The sequence below is a fragment of the Malania oleifera genome, chromosome 3 (genome assembly GCF_029873635.1).
Source record: "Malania oleifera isolate guangnan ecotype guangnan chromosome 3, ASM2987363v1, whole genome shotgun sequence".
In the NCBI taxonomy this organism is placed as follows: Eukaryota; Viridiplantae; Streptophyta; class Magnoliopsida; order Santalales; family Ximeniaceae; genus Malania; species Malania oleifera.
Window position 1 is genome coordinate 115,082,345 of NC_080419.1, and position 21,240 is coordinate 115,103,584.

The 21,240-nt window shown below is 34.7% G+C and overlaps 1 protein-coding gene across 1 annotated transcript; it reads left to right on the top strand.

Moving 5' to 3' along the window:
* Positions 1–8,501: 8,501 nt before the first annotated feature.
* On the top strand, positions 8,502–18,222 carry LOC131150799 (uncharacterized). Its single transcript, XM_058101769.1, has 11 exons — positions 8,502–8,983; positions 9,272–9,510; positions 10,221–10,312; positions 10,673–10,775; positions 12,680–12,945; positions 13,058–13,189; positions 13,630–13,752; positions 15,516–15,644; positions 16,141–16,358; positions 16,726–16,879; positions 17,711–18,222. Exons 2-11 carry the CDS (start codon positions 9,300–9,302, stop codon positions 17,927–17,929), a joined length of 1,647 nt encoding a protein of 548 aa, XP_057957752.1. The 5' UTR covers positions 8,502–8,983; positions 9,272–9,299; the 3' UTR covers positions 17,930–18,222.
* The last annotated feature ends 3,018 nt before the right edge of the window (positions 18,223–21,240 follow it).

Consider the following 21,240-nt stretch of genomic DNA (forward strand, 5'->3'; position numbering starts at 1 on the left):
GGCATCATTTTGGGGTCTCTGCTGGTGTAATTTCTAGAAACCAAGTTAGGGGAATAGATTAAGCCAGTAGTTTTATAAATTTCACTGGTTAAAATAGAAATTATTTGTGTATTTATATGATTATCCTGAAAGTATTGAAAAGCGAATTGTTTGAACTGTGATTTTGAGCCTAGGGCTGTGTTATTTGTTATTATTTATGAAAATAGAATGATTAAAGTAATGGATTTTTTGGATAAATTGTGGAGATAATTTAACGTGTATTTTTAGTAAAACAGATGATGAACATGGGTTGACTTATTATTTCAGATGATATAATTATGTGTATTATTCAAATCGTGTGGCATGACTAAAATGAATATACTGTGTTGAATTATGATATATTTAAGAGATGTTGGAAATACTGAAATGCGTTGAGAATATATATTGTGTGTAATTGTTTAAAACAAAGTTAAATGTGAATGTTAAATTGCAAGTTATGGTTTGAGAACTTGGGTGGACCATAGTAGGTATAGTACTGTTGCGTGTGATTTCTGAAGAGCTAGTGCACCCACACGTCTTAGAGAGAGTGTGGAGACGGGATGGTCGATTGTGCTGACAAGGGTAGAGTCCCCCTGGAATCTAGACGAGTATGGGAACAGCTAATCTAACTCACAGACTAAAGAATTTGTTATTGATTTAACTCTGATGGGCCGACTAGGGTTAAGTCCAGCCTACGAGCCGCACAACCTGTCATGGGGGGAAGCATGACAGTGTTTATCCATCTTGCAATGAGTTCTAAATGCATAATTGTAAATTTAACCAACGTATAACATGAGAACGGTGTATGTGAAAACATATTATGTGATGTGAAATGTGGGAACAGATTTTGCGATGTGAGATAGTATGTGATGCGACATATTATATGATAAGAACTATTATGTGATGCGAAATATTGAGAAATGTGAAAACTGAGATTATGAAGAGATAAGTATTACAGACATAACAGGGCGCAGAGTAATGTAATAAAATAATAAGTGTATTACATATTATAGTATTATATGTATTTGGGGCGATGTAAACTTTCCGCCCGAGCACTTGTTGAGAAAGGCGAGTTCCCTGATAGGTATCAAATGTAACCATACCGGGCTGCATAACGTATTAGGGCAAAGGGAAGCTACTTGTATGAGCGGGTACTCTTCCATATTCTCGAAAACTTTCATTGATAAATAATTGTGTGAATGTGTGTGAATAGGAGACAAACTATCCACTTGAGGGCTTACTGAGTAAGGTAAGTGCCCTAATGAGCATCAGTTATAGGCATACTCGGTTGCATAAGCTATTAGAGCAGAGGGGTGCTACTTGTATGGGCTGGTAATCACCCAAATCCTTGGGAAACTCTTGTTAATAAAATACGTTGCATGTGTGTGAGTAGGCATAGAGAATGATTTCATAATTGTGGATTAATTTGTAAATGATGATTATATTTTGTACATAAACCTCATAATAGCCACACATTGGTATTAATCTATTCCGTCTTATTGAGATGTGTCTTACCCAATATGAATTTCATCCCTTTCAGGACCTCCGCGTGATTGAGCTCAGGGCTGGCCTAGCCGTTTAGAGAGAGAGAGAGAGAGAGAGGGTATAACTTTGGATATATTGTTTGGCTGTATTATATTTATGATTTATGAGTTGTATATTTGTGAATACTGGATGTTGGAGAATATTACTTTTTGGGATATATATATATATATATATATATATATATATATATATATATATATATATATATAGAACTCTTGTATATTACAAAGGATGTTAGTTTATTTTTTCACTACGTGGTTGAGGTTATGGTATCAGACACGGGTGATTGGATCACATCACACCACGGGCTCACTTGGCGGGTTCGGTGCGTGACACTTAGAGTATGATTGTTTCGTGTATGTAAAGAGTATTGATGATGGTTCTCTCATTTTTTTATTATTATTTTTTTGTTGCTTTGTGTAGACAACATTTTTTTGTTGCTTTGTGTAGATAACATGCCGATTGCTGCGAAAGATATGACAATGGTAAATCAGTTGAAAACTTTATTGAATAAATATTTTGACATGAAGATTTGGGTGTGGCTAAGAAGATTCTTGGGATGGAGATTTGCAGAGACAAAGCTACAGGGAGATTGTGGTTATCTTAGGGCATCTATATGGAGAAGGTGTTGGAGAGGTTTAGCATAATTAATGCAAAACCGGTATGTACACCATTGGCGAATCATTTTAAATTATTTACCTCACAGTGCTTAAGGACGGACGATGAGGTTCGTGACATGTCAAAGGTCCCCTATGCCAGTGTAGTGTTTAATGTATGTTATGGTATGTACCAGAACGGACCTGACACAAGTTGTCATTGTGGTGAGTAAGTTTCTTTCAAATCCGGATAGACAACATTGGGATGCAGTCAAGTGGACTTTCAGATACTTGAGGGGTACTTCACATTGTGGCATAATGTTCAACAGGCAATAAAGTGATCTATCAGTTGTGGGATTCGTGGATGCAGACTATGCAGGGGATCTGGATAACAGGAGGTCTACAATAGGGTATGTGTCCACCCTTGTGGGAGGGCATATTTGTTGGAGGTAAATGGTACAATCTCTAGTTGCACTATCAACAACTGAGTCGAAGTATATGGCAATTGTTGAAACTACCAAGGAAGCATTATGACTTACATGTTTAGTCAAGAAGCTAGGTATATAGTAAGGTGGAATTCAACTACGTTGTGATAGTCAGAATGCCATCTATTTGGCGAAAAAACCAAGTGTATCATGAGAGAACCAAGCATATAGATGTGAGGTTTCATAGGATCCAGGAGTTGGTTTCTTCAGGTGAACTTGTGCTTGAGAAAGTTCACACTTCTCAGAATGCAACAGATGTATTGACGAAACTTGTTACCACGAATAAGTTTAAACATTGCTTGGACTTGCTTAATGTCTCCAGTTGCTAGACGAAAGATGATCCCAACCTATTGTCCCAAGTGGAGCAGCAGGTTATGTTTTCGATTTTCTCCTAAGTGGTGTATATTCGTAAAGGTGGAGATTGTTGTAATATGTGGCTCATATATTGAGTAGAATGCATGTACAAAGAGAAAACATGGTGAAAAATAGAGATGCTGTCATGCAGGAATAAACCGGCGACGGTTTACCTGAATCGTCGATGGTTTTGTCTAGGTGCAAAGAAACAACTGACGCATTTGTAGTGTTACATCGACTATTTGGTTTTGGCTTTAAACCGTTGACGATATGTCTGAAACCATTGATGGTTTTGCTTGGTTACACAACGTTGGTTTTTAAATTTTGAATTGGCAAGTTGTATAGGTTGGATTTCAAGGGAAAAACCTCCAGAAAGGTTATATATACATGTATGTTGTAACTCTTTGTCTTTAGACAGAATAAAGTGAAAAATCACTGCCGTTTGCTCTCGTGGATGTAGGCATTGACAAACCACGTAATTTTTCGTGTCATTGTTTTGTTGCTTTCTTATAATTTGCGTGATTGTATTTTTTTTAAAATATTTTTCACTATTAGTTGCTGCGTTGTAAGATTGTTTCCGCTGCGCATTCATTTGCACAACACAATTATTCATTCATTTTTTTTTTCCAAACTATGTTTAGTTAACACTCATTTTCATTTAAATATGTGGGTATTCAAATTTTAGCCAAAGAGATCCACAAAAAATATATAGAAGATCCTAAGTATATTTTAAAAATTCAAAAATACCTTGACAAGTTTATAAATTTGTTTCATTTCCAATTTCATACTCTCTCTTTTTCCCTCTCCTTTTTTTATTACTCCTCCTTGAACCCTTATCATATTCCCCTTATCTCTTTAACTATTTTTGGCATGTTTTTAATGGGTTGAGTATTTTTTTTTTATAAAAAAAATAGTCATTCCATTCAAAGATTATTTTTCAGAAACTAAAGATTATTATATTTAAAGGACATTGTATACTTCATTACTATTATAAAAATATATTGCTAAAAGTGAGGTAAGTGTACTAATTAAAGAGAAGCTAGGCAAGTAGTCTACTTCAACAGAATACAAATATAAAAAAAAATTAGAAAATGTGTAATTAATTTGTCCTTAAATGAGTAATATAATTTAAAAAACAATATTAAAATGCTGTAAAGTCAATTATCAATATATTAATAGATTTCTTCTATGATTGTTTGAACATTACCTTTTGTCTTATTGAAAGGCCCACTTCTATATTGGGCCCCTAGAAATTGAAAAAGCCCATCACACACAAGCCTAAATTTAAAGGGGTGGGATTTAAAAAATCCTACTTATGAGTTTGACATAATACGAGCTTGACACACATGAGTGGGTATCAAAAAACTTAAATTATTAGGTCTTAAGTTCAATTATGTATATCAGCACCTATCATTCACTTAATATCTCTAATGCGAGATAAATTCACAAGTGAAATTCTGAACAATCTTTCTCTCACTTCAAAGTTCCAACCACTTCTCTTAAACAAAAGTCATTACTTTTCATGCAATCAATTTTCAACAATTGGAAATGCCACGAAACCAATGAAGTCCACTTATTTATAGGGTTAACATCTGTAGAATTCATTGTTCCTTTTTTCATGAGTTTACATCAATAGGAATGCTTGCATGAACAATCGAGTCCAATTCAAATTGTTTCCTTCTTGAGCAGAACAACCTTTCTTATGCAAGTAAGCCTAATTTTCTAGTAGTAGTTCAAGTAGGCCCTTACTTTTGGGTCTAAATTTTTTCAATTTTATTTTTTATTTTAAGTTTTAAAAAAATACAAGAAAAACTTTGATATTTTTTTACTTGTACAACATTTGTATAAGATAAATTAACAACAATAAAAAATTTTTGCACCATTTTCTTGTGAAATAATTTTTTATTTCTAATTTTTCAAATAATTTTCTAATTTCTAAATTTATATAGAAAAGTAAAAAAAATATCATTTTTATAATTTTTCTAAATTTTTATATCTTACTTTACATATGGGAGAATGAAATTCAAATAGTGGACTTTAATTGGCATTGATTATGTATGAAGTCTCTTCTAACATGGAAAGTTCTTTAAATGAGGGTTATTCTTATTTAGCCTACATGTTTTGCTTGCTGAACATTTTAATTACCTATGAATATGTAGTGAAATAAATCACGTTACTTTACTCTCCACCATTTGATTCACTTTTATCCTTCAATTTAATTAGTGTTTCTTGCTTGCTTTGTTGGATACTCGTAAATATCTTTATGCATGAGATCTGTAATTACTTTTCGATTGAGATTTTCCTACCCTTTTCGAAACTTAAATCTTAGAAACACTCCAAGAAGAGACATACTCAAGGTGGGCCCCACATCTAAGTGTGGATCCACTCCAAACCTGTTTCTTTTCGAGATGTTCCCAATTGAGATACGAGTTTTGAAGCTTTTACTATTTTCTTCAATTGGCAAGTTTACAGTTTGTACACTTGTTAAGACATATGCATCCCGACAATCAACACCTCTTAGGTCTATGTTCGAGATCTAAGGTTCAAATCGTAAGAAGCAGGTGCGAATCTTCGTATAATTGAGTGCGGGCTATAACCCCTACTCAACTCACAAAAAAAAACATTAATAATATACATGTTTTAGACTTAGAACAATATGATTTTCGGAAATTATACCCACTCAATATAAGATATAAATCCAAATAAACAAGATCTGGAGGGCTAATTCAATTTTTATTAGTTTACATATTGAGTCCTAAGTTCTTAGATAAATGATTGTTTAGTTACTTATATTAAGAGAGGTTTTTAATTGCATTATAGATGAGTTTATTATGAAGCTATTAAAGAACACAAAAAATTATTGAGGAAAAATGTTAAAGTGCGTCTTTTTTTGGAATATAGGTTATGAAAAGTGACCTTTTTTATTTATTTATTTGTACTCTAATGCTATATTAAAAGTAATAATGTAATAGTTTATAATTAAAAATAAATAATCATAAAAAACTTAAAAATCTTATAAAATAAATAAAAAATTCTGTCGCTCAAAGACACAAACAACTTAGTTCGCACTGGTTTCAGATCCTGAATCCACCACCGACAAAAAAGAAGAAGATGAGACCGGAGATAAATTATTTTTCATTGCATAACTAAAACTTAATTTGAACTTCTAATAAATTGAAAAATAGTAATAATGCATTAGAGAATATGAATTTCAGACTTTAAATTTGAAATTGAATGGACCTGAATAAATTTTAATATATTTTTATATTACATATTTTTTAAATTTAACAAAAATTCAAATTAAAAAATTCAAGTCTCATGGTAAGAGAAGTGTTTGATGGAGATTTTGACTCTTTGAAGTTTGATTTTTTAGAGGAGAAGGGAAGGGAAAAAGGCACCCAAGGAAGCATGAAATGAGCCAATGAATTTGGAATAAGGGTGTCAATTTGGTGGAGAGTGCGAGCTACACGGACCATGTTTGGCTCTACACAGACCATGTTTGGCTGGACCCTCTTTACGTATGGAATGGGTCTCCCCATTCCCAACTCTTACCCATACTCACCCACTAACTCAAACTTCAAACCCAAGCCCACCAAACGAGGCATATGCACTTGCCCCCCACCCTCCCTTCCTCCCCTTCCATTCTTCATTTTCTTCTCTCCTCTCTAGATTTTCTTAAAGGGAAGTGATGCTCATTCACTCATTTATCTATTATTAATCTGAAACTTCATATAAATTTTTTTTTTTTTGATGAAGAGAAAACTCCTACCACCACCGACGTGTCCTTCGGAACCATGCCGGTGCGGCACCAAACCCCCGAGACAGCTACCTTCCCCTTTGATGCACCGCCCGTGTAATCCGAATGCTGTCACAGTATACTCACAGTTAGGTTGGACGTTTGACTAACTCGCCTCCCAGGACTCATCTTAGGTTACCACCCACTGGACGCGGTCAGTCTCCACATTAACTGCTGACTCACTGAGTACATCTATTAGGATTCAAACTTCTGATGCTCCAACTAGATTGTTCGGCTCCTTTCCACTGCACCATGCCTGTGGGGGCGAGACTTCATATAACATACCCTGATAACTAGGGGTGAACATAATTCGGTTAAAATCAAATTAATCGAGTAAATTCAATCGGTTCGGTTCGGTTTGATTCGATTTTCATTTTCATTGAATTTCGAATTTCGAATTTCGAATTTTGGTTTGGTTTTCGATTCGGTTTTTGGGTTTGGTTAACCGAATTGTATAAAATAATAATAAATAATTATATATTATATATTAAAATATTTTATATATACTAAAATTTTATTTATTTTTTTATACATTATATATTATTTATATTATATATATATTAAAATATTAAATCAGTTAAAATCGGTTAAACGATTTAATAGAAATTCAGTTCGGTCAGTTTTGAGTTTGATTAAATATGAAATTTCAGTCGGTTCGGTTAATTAACAGAATTCATCGAACCGACCGAATGCTCACCCCTAATTATAACTACTAATGATTATTCCAAAATACTCTGTTGACTACCACAACTATTCCAAAATGTCATTAAAATTATGTCAAATTTATCTTTATAACTACTTATAATTGTTTCAAAACATTCTTATAACTATTTATAGCTATTCAAAAATGTCATTAAACTATTTAATTTTTAAATATTCTTTTTATAAGTTTTGAATTTTTTTTTTAAAAATGGAGTCGTAAAGCATGTGCCTATGGCTACTTATATTACGTTGATATTGACACTGATATTATTTTTATATTTGATAATAATCTTTTTTGACTAGTACTTTTGAATACGTCAAACTTTTTGGATATTTGTTTGAAGAATTAATTCAATAGTAGAGTAGATCATATGATATGAATAAGACGCGCATATTTATTTGTTTGAAGGATTAATCTAGGCCTTATTTATTTTTCCTACTAATATATTACAATTTAAGCTTAAATAATATTTGCTGTGAAATATATATACATATATATATATATAATTGTGCATTTAAAGTTCTAATTTTTCAATTTTCCCATAATAAATAATGATACAAAGTAATACTTTATATATATAAAAGAATTTTTTTTAATATTTTAAAAATTACTTAGAATGATAAAAATAATTACATAAAATCAGTAAATATAACTCATTATTTATATTGATTAAAAGTATAAAAAGTAAATTAAATTTCAATAGAAAATAAATATGAACTTATAATTTCACTCTTATTTATTTATTTCAATTGATACCTTTTTTTTTATTAGGCACATAAATACTAATCCTTATTTATTCATAAATATTATTATTTTTATTCTAAAAAATATTTTAGTTCAATTTTAGCCCTCTGTGGTATCTCATTCCCCAAGGAAAGGTAAGGAGAGAAGACATCGCATCAGTGGCAAGAATTGAAAATAGAAGGAAGCTATAGGGGCATTTATGGTAAAAATTAATTCGAAAATAAAATCTAGATCATTTTCGTGGGAAAGAAAAAGAAAAGGAACTACCCTTGCTTTTTTGCTAGGCCCCCCTGCCACACTCGCCCTGTGCGATCTCTCTCTCTCTCTCTCTCTCTCTCTCTCCTCTCTCTGAATTCTCTCCGCTTCGAAAAAGAGATCACAAAAGCCGTGACTACTGTGACAGAGGCGGCAGCGAGGGAGAGACCACTCCTTCCCGTCCTTCGAAAAATTCGCTCTGTCAGAAGAATTCTTCAAAATCCTCAATTTGTCTGGAACGGACGAGTATAATTATTGCGAAATGGAGTCGAATTCGTTCATCGCTTTTGTTCTGAGCCGTTTCTTGTTTTAGTTGTTTGCGTGATCGATTGCGGTCCGTTTGAACGTTTCCGCGACTATGCTGGTGTGCTCTGAGCCTGCTGTTTTCCATTTTGGAGTCTGTCGCTTTTGTCGTGATTCGTCTCTCTGCGCTTGCGCTGTTCTCTGCTTCAACAAGAACGTCGGTTCGCCCATCGCTGTCTTTACGGTATGAACCTTTATAGAATCTCTCTGCATTTTGAGTCGGGTTTATTCCGAATCTCTGATACTCGTCTTTCTTCGATTCCTTTTCCCGCGCATTTGTTTCTTTCTTTCTAGTTTTCCTTTTTATTGTGTTTTGTTCTTCTTTTGTGTTACCATTTGATGATTTTCCTGGAAAGTTTCTTTTGTTTTCGTATTTTGGGCGGGGGAAAAAAAAAACCAATCCTTTATTGTTTTGAAACTTTCCTTTCCGAGTTGGGAAAATTCTAAATAATATACTGAAAGTTTTGTTCAGGGTATTGGCGGACCTTTGAGAGGTGAGAATGGGTGGTGGGGGCGGTAAAGTAGAGGTGGTAAGCACTAAAGGGTGTTCAAAGCTGTTCTTGGGGTTTTCATCCTCTCTTGCTTCCTTGAGGGGTCTGCAACCGACGGAACCCATGTCTCCTTCTTCCTCCACTGTTGTCTCCCGGCCCCTGGTCCGCGCGAGCGGCCCCTTCTCTGGTCTTGTTATATGCGTTACTGGTCTATCCAAAGGTATCATTGCCCTCATTACGATACTGTGTTTTTTTATATTTATTTATTTGTTTGCTGTTCCTTTGGTAATGATGTGGTTGCATTCTTCAATCGCCTCTCCTTTATTTTATTTTGTTTTCTTTTCTGTATTTGAATTCTTAATTTTTCTGTACATATCCTCCTCCATTTTCAGTTGATCAATGTCTAAGAAGCAATATGTTGATACACTAGCTAGCATAAGCCGTAGCAATGTTGCAATAGAGTTGTTTTTCTGTTTTCTTGAGTCATTTAGACAAGAATTACATTTTTATATGGTAGTTTCCGAATGATGCAGTGAATTGCGCAGCTTTAATCTTAAAAGTCAACAGGTTGAGAGTGTAGCAGTTTGAAATTTTATTAATTTTTTCTTTTGTACTATTGTTGTACTACACATCAAGCTGAAACCAGCTGAAGTAAAATAGAGGCATGGAAGAGTTTATTCGGTTCAAATGGGCAGTTGAATTTTTTATTCCCAGAGGCAGCGAGGATTTTTTCCTCAGTTCTAGCTTTATTTTTTCTGTTCCACTTTTTTGTTACTGCCATTGTGACACTATCAATGCCTAAAACTCCGATGGATTTCATTTGTATTTAATGTACTCTTGTGGACACATCTCTGTAATGATATCTTGCTTCATGTGCTTATTTTCTTTTCTAAGTGGTTAATATAAACTTTATGCTTCATAATTTGACAGAGGCGAGGAAACAAGTCATGGATGCAACAGAGAGATTAGGTGGTCAATACAGCCCTAATTTGCATCCTCAATGTTCCCATTTGGTGGTCCAGATATCCTTTGTTCATTTTTTATTTTAATTTAAATTTAAAATGATATTTATATTAAGCTTGTATTGTAAGACTTGAAGCTATTTTATTTTCTTTCTGCTTTATGTAAGGACCCAGATTTCTCAACCATTTTTGGTCAAGCTAGCATTTGAAAACAAAATTTTTTTGGAAAACAAACCTAATTTTTGCTGATGACATATCGAATTTGGTTGTATTTAGTCTCAATGACCATCCTTTTTGGGACTTGATCTATTTCTCGTCAATTCTAGCACAAATATTCCCTTATTATTTGGTTTCCATATTGCTATTTATGCAAAAGTGTGGTGTGCTATAAACAGGTCTGTGTCCCTTAATTCTTTTCACAGTTTTGCTGGACATAAATTTGAGCATGCTTTGAAGCATGGATCAAAAAACGGTCTCTTCATTGTCACACTCGGCTGGTTTGTGGATAGCGTTAGGAGGAACAGTAAGTTTTGCTTGTTTGTTTCTTGTGGCAGCTAGTTTTAAAAATATTTTAAATTGTAGATGTTGGGAATTGAATTTGGCTATGTCATGACAATGTAGCTTGCCAACAATTGAACCCCAAGTTTGACCTTGATATACTTGCAAATGTTTTTTTTTAACTATGTAAAACATAGATATTTCTTGTATTATCTACCCATATTTACAATTATTCGTCATAATATTATCAATATACTCATTACACAACCATTTATTCATGCAATTGGCCTCTTATAAATAATATTCGTAATGGACAGAAAGTTTATTGATAATAAACAAATATATTCTATAAGCATGCTATTTTATAGATGTCAGAATTATTTTCTTTTATTTTTATGTATCTATATCTTTCATATATCATTTACAAATCCATCTATAGTTTCCCTGAATCAATTGTCTTAATTAATATTCGAAATAAGTATTGACATCAATGCATGACACAGACAAGTCATGTTACAAACGTGGTGATTCAACAACATCAAAAGAACTGGGATATGACATGGTGTGGACATGCTACTAATTAATTATAAAAATACATTTATGCATATTTTATAATAGTACAAAGTTTCCTTTTGGGTGTAGAACACATTTGTAACAGTTGTAGGCATGATACTTTGCACATCATACAAATTAATCATCATCTATGTGCACTTATATTTTAATACTAAATGCTCATAATTTTATTCAATGATGCTACAAGCACATGGAGATTCCCATAGATATTGAAGTTTTTGGGAGGTCTAGTTGTACACATGCACGTGGAGATTTGATGGAGGTCAAACATCATTTTTTAGCTTAAATGAGTTTCATATTCTAGTAGGATTCCAAACTTTGGATCTAGAACAATGAATATCATCTTGCTAAAAAGTGTCCCAATGTGTTTGAAATGTGTCTCTGAGTTTCAATCATGTGAAGAAGTGCTAGAAACTTGTATATATGTTGAAGAAGTGCCAATTAGGATAAGTTTTGGATGACCACCCATGGATTTTTGAAGTATTTCTACTTGATGCTTCTTAGTTGAGTTTTTGTTCTCTATTTGCCTTAATAGCTGAATGGTAATATCACGATTTGAATATTTACTTTCAATTCCAGCTATAAAATTTGGGGCTTAAAATTCTTTAGCAGATTTTTTCTCTTTCAATGTGTTTTAGCTTTATTTTTACATGATAAACAACTATGTTAATGTATGAAACAGAGTGTATGATGCATGGCTTAATAATTACCGTCGACATTCAGTTTTAACAGAAAAATGTACTTCTTAATATTATTTAGGGACTAATGTTCTCTTTCTTGATGGGTTTCCCTTTTACTTTTTCAAGATCAATGGCTATATAATGTAGGAGACATTTTATCTTGTAATATTTAATAATTTTTAACATTCTAACAACTAATATATAAGGAGAATTTGTAAACAAAACTATTCATTAATAAATATTTGGAATTATTGAGGGTGAGCCTTGATCTGATGGTGAGGGTGTCATATCCAAGCCTGATGGTTGAGGTTCAAGTTATGAAAGCGGTTTCTCCAAGTGAGGAGACTGCATACATCATGCCTTGCCTGGTCCCCAATTGCATGGGAACCTTGTGCCATGGTTGTTACATCCCAACTTGAAGGTCAAAGCCTGTGTAGAATATTATTTATCAGGGGGCTGATGTGTGCATTTAAAAAGACAGTTGGACCCTTTGATGTAAACCTGTTTTTGAAGTTTTTGTTTCCAAATTAAAATTGATTTTTTAAGTCCTTTCATCTTACTTGTAAACTGAATGAAAAAAATTATATGTAAACTTGTATGGGCTTCACAATCTTTCTTCTCGAAAGGCATGTCCGTATTTAATGGCTAAGATTTAGTTTCTTCCATATTGTTGCAGTTAGATTGAGTGAATCACTTTACAGCGTTAAGAGTGTTGGAGAAAATGGTATGCACATGGATGACTTGAATCAGCTAGTTGGGTTGACTAATGCTGAGAATTCTTGTCTGCCTGTTGGCATGCGGGAAAATGCCAAACTATCTAAGACAACTGAAGAGCCACAACAACAGTTCTCTGGAAGAGAGTCTAAAAGAAGTATAGGATCAACTCTATCTGGTCACTTGATGCATGTTGATTCAGACATCTGTGACGAGCTGCGGAGTAAGGTAGTCTTATGAGAAATTCCGCTGCCTTTTGGAAAATTTTGATGTGGAATATGCTGTGTTCTTTTTTAGCTGAATCAGCATAACTTCCTGAGATACTGGCATATGTCATTAGGTTATTGAGGCAGCAGCTAGAGAAGGTGCCACATTTGTAGATCAATGGTTTGTTGGTTGCAGTGCAAGTTATGTAGTAAGTGAAGGACCTTCTATGCAAAAATATCTGGGTCACTGTAACAATCTCGTGACTGTAAGTGCTTTGTGCTGGATTTTTGTTATTATGAACTGACTGCTTATTTTGATCCATAAGTTGGACTGATTTGGAATCACAAAAAGTTTGATTTGTCAGTACTGATGTCATCATGTGCCAAGTGAAATATAGTTATATAATTAATATAAATTATCACAAAAAGTTTGATTTGTCGCTACTGATGTCATCGTGTCCCAATTGAAATTTATTTATATCATTAATATAAATTAGAGCATTGCTGTTTTTATTTTTATCTTTATTTTTATTTTTTCCGTTTGGACTTCATGACACTTCTCTCCTTCGATCTATTATACTTTCTTTTATTATCTTAAAAATATAAATTAGAGCATGCTTTCTTTTCATTTTTTTTTTTCTGAGGGGGTGGGGGAAGTGGTAGCACTTTTATCAAAATATGAAACTCATTTGATATTTTTTCTCAGCCACTGTGGATTCTGAAAACAGCCAAGGAAAAATATATTCAGAGGCTCATTCACATGTCTGCCGATTTGGCTAGGCAAGTTGGGACAATGCTTGAAAATTTTCAAGATGGCATTACTGCGGGGGTATCTTCTGAGACTCCACTCTCAATTTTTGAGATGCTATGTTATTCTTATACGCTTAATGTAGATTTAGAAGGGTTATTTTTGAATTGATTTCTCAATCTTTCAGGATTAAGTGTTTTTTTTTTTTTTGGGATACCAATCAAGAGGCAGAATATAATTTGGGATGTTTCTACTTTCATGGAATATTTACATGCATATAGCTGTCTATGTTTAATTTTTCCAAAGACCTCATTGCAATTATGTGATTAGTATTTTTGAAGATTAATAATGGGAAATAATTCTGAAAGGTCTTTAGTAAATGCCTGAAGATTCTTAGAACTCCTACTAAATACATTAGGTTTTTGAGAGCAATACTGTGGGGTTCAAAATAAAATTGTTTATGAATTATGATGTTTCTTGTCAATGAAGCTATATTGTGGTTCTATAGTTCTAGGTGAAAGGGGTACAAATTACAATCAGCTGGTTATATTCTTGTTATATTCTCATTGTTACATTTCAATAGGTGGTGGTATTGAAACTAATAATTGAGAGAGGATAGCCTTTTTTTATCAGCAAAGATAAATATTATTAATTGAAAACCCAAGTACAACAGAAACAAGAAAAAATAACACAACCCTCAAAGTAAGGTGTCAAAGAAATCAAGGATTAAAAAGAAGTTACTCCCAACCAGCCCACTTTGCCAACTAGAATAATAGTTATCCAATGGTCAATGACAGCCTGAAGGAATGAAACCGTTTCCCTTGAAGGCTCTCCTGTTCCTCTCCCTCCACACCACCCAAAAAATAGAGAGGGGGACGAGAGAAAGAGAGTATTCCTTGTTTGAGCGGTTCCCTTTCCAAGCCATAATTCGCCCTCCCGTGTAGCTGCAGCAACCCACTTCTTCTTGACCTTGGGGATGGCCAAGTTCCATATTTTTCTGGACCTAGAACAGTGCAATAGGATTTGTTCAACTGTTTCAACCTGCTCCCAGGTATATAAAGCACCCATTAACGAGAGTAGGCTTTTTTTTTTTTTTTTCTGAAGTTGTCAATGTGAGGATCCTTGCAAGAGTTGCCTCACACAAAAAAAGCAACCTTTGTGGGGGTTGCAGTTTTCCAAATTGATAGAGGGTAGTAGAACCTGAAAGATGAAGTGCTAGAATAAATGTTTCTGTTTCCACAGTAATGATATATTCAACTAGCAACAGGAACATTTAAGCCCTTGTCCTAACTTCTTTTAAAGGTCAGCAACATAAATTCTTTCTCCATTCTGATTGATAGAAGGCTACTTTATCTGTAGTTGACATAATTTTTGGAGCATTCAAATAGGTTAAGAAATCTTCAAATGATTCTCTGTAGGGAACTGAGAAATTAAACTGGATTATTTGGACAATCACATACGGCATAGGGCTTGTGGTAGGATCACTTGGGGAAATCATTAAAAAAAAAAAAAAGGCCAAGCAAAATTTTTCTATATACCCGAATGAGATTCTGATCTACACTGTCATTAGGTTACAAGAATCAATCATAAATTTTTGTTACTAGTTTTATTTAGTGATAAAAAACTGAAGTATTCAAAAACCTCTACCATGTTGACATATTTATAACTATCCTGTTCTGTCTGCTATCATTAGTGAAAAACATCTATCACGAATTTCTGTTACTAGTTCTGCATGGTAAAAAATTCACAGGTACATGCGCGCACACATATTTTTCCTGTTTATATTGACAGTGCTCCATTTGTTTATTTTTTTATTTTGGGTTTCTTTGACATTTTCTTTCCAGGAAATGAAAGGGGAAAAAGGTCGTCAAGTTTCTCTGCCTATTAAAAGTAAAACAGGCCATGAAGAAAGGCAGGAGATTGTGAATTTGGCTAAACTTGGGGTTAGAAACCGTCGTGGACGTCGTATGCAGGTAACTTGCAGTATATTTGCTTATGTGTTTCTTGATAGTAGTGTTCTTGTTGTAGGGTCCTACCCATCCTGTTGTTGATAACAAAAATACCAAGTTCTGCTTGCCAAAATATTGAAATAGAACTGTTTATAGGATTTGAGCTTTCAGAGGGGCTAATCACCCTATGATTGGATATTTTTAATGGCATGTTTGAATGAATTAAATTTTAGATGATCCATCTTGGTACTCATGTCCTGAAAACTGCTTGTTTTGTTTGGTTGATATTGAATGACCAGTTCCAAAAAAATTGTAAGGTTTGCCTTAATGTCCTGGCACTGGTTTCTATCCCTGCTACATATACAGCACAAGTTGAGGTCCTTGAGGAGGCAATTTGTATTTAGCATGGCAACCTCATTTTCATATGTGGGCTTAATATTGAAAGCCTGACTGTTGAGCCATTCAATGTTCAATGTGCTAATTTGAAACAAGGTATTTATTTGTGCATTCTGTTTAACAGACGTGTCAAACCCCAATACGCCCAATAACCCCAAGCAGCCTTCTGGATTCAATCTGCTGGTCAATATCTGAGCCAACTTCAACTGCTTCTATTTACACAGACTCTCTGAGTGTCGAAGACGTTAGTGAACACCATACATCCATATTTTTTGATGCAAAAGGAGATGGCAAGGAATCAGAAGCTTCATTTGCTAGCTTTTCACGACTGCTTACAGAAAGGTATTATTGCATGGAGAACCTGTGATTGTATCTTCCTCTCAATTATTGTGACAGAACAGAAATTCATGTCAATTATTATGACAGAACAGAAATTCATGATTATGTTGTCGTAATCGTCTAATTTGGTTGACTTCTGATGCACATTTTTAATGGTTCTTGTACTAGCTTTTTATAGTTCACAGTACATATATTTCATTTTTTGATATCTTGTACTTGTAACTGTGTAAGCATGGAATGCTGCCTTTGCAGTGTAGTGAGATAATACCCAACTATTTTTGTCTTAGTGTTTTTGGTTCTGCAGGGGGTGCAAGAAATGCATTTTTCTCTAATCGCATTTTTTTCCCGTTGTTCGGCCTCTTGGTTGCAGTGAGAAAGCTGAGTTAATATTTAGAAATCATTTTCTTACTATACTCTTTCCAATTGACCGATTTGCTGAGATGGGGCCTTCTTCAAGAACATTCTTCAGTGATAAAGGCTTTACATGTTTACAGGTCTTGGATCATATCCATGGATTTTATCAGGTATGGATTGACAATGCTTCCCCCCCTTGCATCTCGCACCTTGTGAAATTGGACATGTTTTTAGATGGTCATGAGTACATCTAAATGATTTTAAAGATTTAGATGACAGACCATTATGATTAGTTATGTCAATACATCTTTTGACTGATATTCTATGTTTAGAATAAAACAAGCTTGTACTTAATCTGAAAAGAAAGTTGTATTATCTGGAGGAGTGGGGTTAGCTCATGGTACTACTCTTTCAAGGCTTTGCTTTGACTCATTGCATTGATTTTAAAGATTTAGATGACAGACCATTACGATTAGTTATGTCAATACATCTTTTGACTGATATTCTAAATTTAGAATAAAACAAGCTTGTACTTCATCTGAAAAGAAAGTTGTATTATCTGGAGGAGTGGGGTTAGCTCATGGTACTACTCTTTCAAGGCTTTGCTTTGACTCATTGCATCACTAGGACTTTGGCCTCCCTTATAAACCAAAAAGCAAAGAAAGTCATATCTTCAAAATATGATTAGTTGCAAACATTTCTCACAAAATAAATATCAAGCATGATATTCTTTTAAATGTCAATGAAGTGTTGAACTGGGACAAGAACATGTAGTTACCAATGGCAATGGCATTCTAACTGGATAGAGGGCAATCATAATTTTTTGAGGCATTATTATTATTATTACTATTATTATTATTATTATTATTTTTTTTCTTTCTGGGTGCATGGGTGGGCAGTTGGGATTTGTGACATTAACTAGAAAACAGGGCAATTTTCTGATAAGGTTGGAGTTATGTGGCCAATGTAATTAGAAAACATGCGATTATGTTGCCTTGCAGGAGAATATGTCAGCTCCTGAAATAGAGGCGGCAATTCACACCGACTCAAGGCATGCTGACCGGCTCCGATCTGTGTATTCCAGTAAAGAAACAGCAGTGTGTGGTTTTGTGGCATTCAAACGAATTGATTTCTTAGGAAGTCGAAGAAGTTTCGAAATGTTGAAAAGAGTCAGTGGGGATAATAATAGTAATGTATATGAGTTGTTGATTAGAGCATGAGATTATATTTATAGTTGTGGTTGCATCCGCCAATTCCTGCTTTTGAGTTTTTAATTACGACAACATGTAGAAAGCTTAACAGGTGTTGAACTGTTGGATGCAACGGATTGAACCTTACGCTGAATTATCAAGATCTGAGGAAGACGCAAGAAAAAGTTTTCCACTTTGTACAATTGCGATACCTTTTACTTCAAACCAGTTACATTTGGTGTGTACAGTTGAGCAGTGAATGAAGTGTTGTTTGTAACTTAACCTTTAAATTACTGAATTTAACGTGTTCCCATTTTTTCCAATTGATCAAAGTTGTAGCTAGGAGATGAGACTATTTTGATTGTCTGATTTGTTGACTATCTTACATGTGTTTGAGAAAGTGGTTGGGCTGAAAATTAATTTCTCTAAGAGCGGTCTGCTGGGTCTCGGCGTTGACGAGGATTCTTTTGCTAGGCTAGCTGGTTGTGCCATTTTGACTCTGCCTAGTTTACTTAGATGCCCCCCTTGGTGGTAATCCCAATGCGGATTATTTTTGGGGCCCTGTTTTTTTAGTGAGGCTAGGAGACTGGATGGGTGGAAAGGAGTGTCTTCACTTTAGGGGGTCACATTATATTCATGCTTGTCTGTCCTCCATCCATTTGGATTACCTCTCTTTTTAGAATCCCTGTGAGATTAGCGAAGAGACTTGAGAAATTAATGAGTAATTTCTTATGTTCTAGTGGGGAAGAGGGTAGTAGAGGTCATCTTGTAGGTTGGAAGATTGTAGGCCCAAAAGGGTGACATGCCTGGGTCTTGGAAACTTGGTGTTCAACAATCTTTGGTGGGGAAATGGTTATGGAGCTTTCCTTTAGAACCTAATTCTCTTTGGCATGAGGTGATTTGCAATAAATTGGGAATGATACAAAATGGATGGGATGCTAAAGTGGGAATTAATATTACTTTCCTATGTTGCATTATACAGTGGGTAATGGGGGAGTGTACTAGCTTTTGGGAGGATCATTGGGCGGGGAAGAGGCCTTTGGCTAGTATTTTCCCTCGTCTTTTTCGTCTATCAAATCTTCCTGACACCTTGATTTCCTCTCTTCTTCTTTTGCATGAACATGGACATTCTTGGAACTTCCAATTTGGGATAAATCTAATGAGAAGATTAATGAGATGGTTTCTTTTATTAGATTGCTCCATTCTATTCATGTTCATTTGGGGGGTGATAATAGGGTTTGGAGTTTAGATCCTTTCAAGGAGTTCTTTTGTAAATTTTTTTTCTCCTACTTGATAAGTGACTCTACAAATACTTTTGCTTTGTATCCCTTAAATTTGGAAAGCTAAGGCTCTCGCAAAATAAAAGCTTTCATTTGGATTGTGATACTTAAAAGAATTAATGCCAATGGTTTGCTTCAAAGAGAAAGACTTAGTAAGGCCCTATCCCTTGATATTTGCATCATTTGCACGAGTGAAAAGAATTGTCCACATCTCTTCCTTTTTGCCCTTTTACCTTTGCTATTTGGAATAAGTTGTTTGGTATATTTGGTCAAATTTAGGTTTGTGCATGCACTTTGAAGGCCTCTTATACCTTAACTTTTATGCCTTGTTTGAAATTCAAAAATATTAGAGAAAGAAAAGAAAAATATTAAGGAATCTATATTTTCATGTTTGGTTATGAAGGAATGTAAAAAAGAAAAAAAAATATCAAATTTATGAAGAAAATTTTGATTTCACTCATTATAAGAATTTGCCTATGCTTGCTGTGAGTGTGAACTGCACAGCAAGATAGATCAAACAGAGAAAAAAAGGTAGGCGTGAATAGAGAACAAAGAAAGGAGAGAAAGAGAGAAGGAGAGGGACTTTCATGTATTTCTTCTGTGTTTTGAAAGAACTATACAAGAGCTGTATATGTATGTAAGCTAGAGAGAGAATCAAGGAAGCAGTTAGTTGCTAACTGCAGAAAAAAAAAATAAAAAAAAAACTGGTATTCTTAACAAACTTTGTAACGAGAAGAAGAGTAATAAAATAAAATAAAAAAAACAAGAAAAGGGAAAGAATCTGAGTCTAAGCCATTGCGGACTGTAGCTCGCAGGCTGATAAGCTTCCTTCAATCTTCAACAGCCCTCCACAAGATGGAGAGTAGATGTCTTCTACTCCCATCTTGGACAAACACGAATAAAAAGCCTGTGAGCCTAAGCTCTTTGTGAGGATGTTTGCCACTTGTAGCTTGCTTGTCACATGCTTCGTTGAGATGCAACCCTCTTGAATTTTGTCTTTAATCAAGTGGCCATCTATTTCTATATGCTTTGTCCTCTCGTGGAATATGGGATTGGTGGCAATGTGTATAGCTGATTTGCTGTCAGAGTACAAGAAGGCAGCTTGTGAGTGAGCAATCTGAAAGTCTCTAAGCAGGTACCTCAGCCAAGTCAATTCACAGCTAACATTTGCCATAGCTCGGTACTCTGCCTCTGCAGAAGACCTATAGACCACACTTTGTTTCTTTAACTTCCAAGATACCTAGGATTTCCCAAGGAACACACAATACCCTATCACAGACCTCCTAGTGTCTAGACAAGCCCCCCAATCTGAATCACTAAAACCTCTGAGTTGAATTTCTGAGTCCAGTGGACAGAACAAACCTTGTCCTGGTGACCTTTTGATGAACCGCAGCACCTTGTGAGCTGCCTGTAGGTATGGCACTCTTGGATTGTTCATGAATTAACTTAGTAAGTTAGATCAGGCCTGGTTATGGTTAGGTACAACAATCTGCCGATCAACCTTCTGTAAAGAGCAGGCTCAGGAAGTAATTCTCCTTCTTCTTTGGACATTCTCACATTTTGATTTAAAGGAATCTTTGATGGAGTAGACCCAATGGTACCCGAGTCTCCTAAGATATCCAAAGCATATTTGCGTTGGCATAAAAAAATTCCCTTTGCTGTCTTGGCTACTTCAATACCCAGAAAATACTTCAACTTACCAAGGTCTTTAATTTTGAATTGGTTATCAAGAGATCTCTTCAATTGATCAATTGCATCCATATCATTTCCAGCGACAATTATATCATCCACATATACTAAAATAGTCGTGAAAGAACCTTCGGTTATCTTTGTGAACAAGCTGTAATCTGCCTTGGACTGAACATATCCTTGGTGAATGATGAAATTTGAGAGCTTTGAGTACCATTGATGTGAAGCTTGTTTGAGACCATACAAGCTTTTGTTTAACTTGCATACTTTTCTCCCACTTTCATTAGGATACCCCGGGGGCAACTCCATGTACACCTCCTCCTCTAAATCCCCATGCAAGAAGGCATTGTTGATATCAAATTGTTGCAAAGA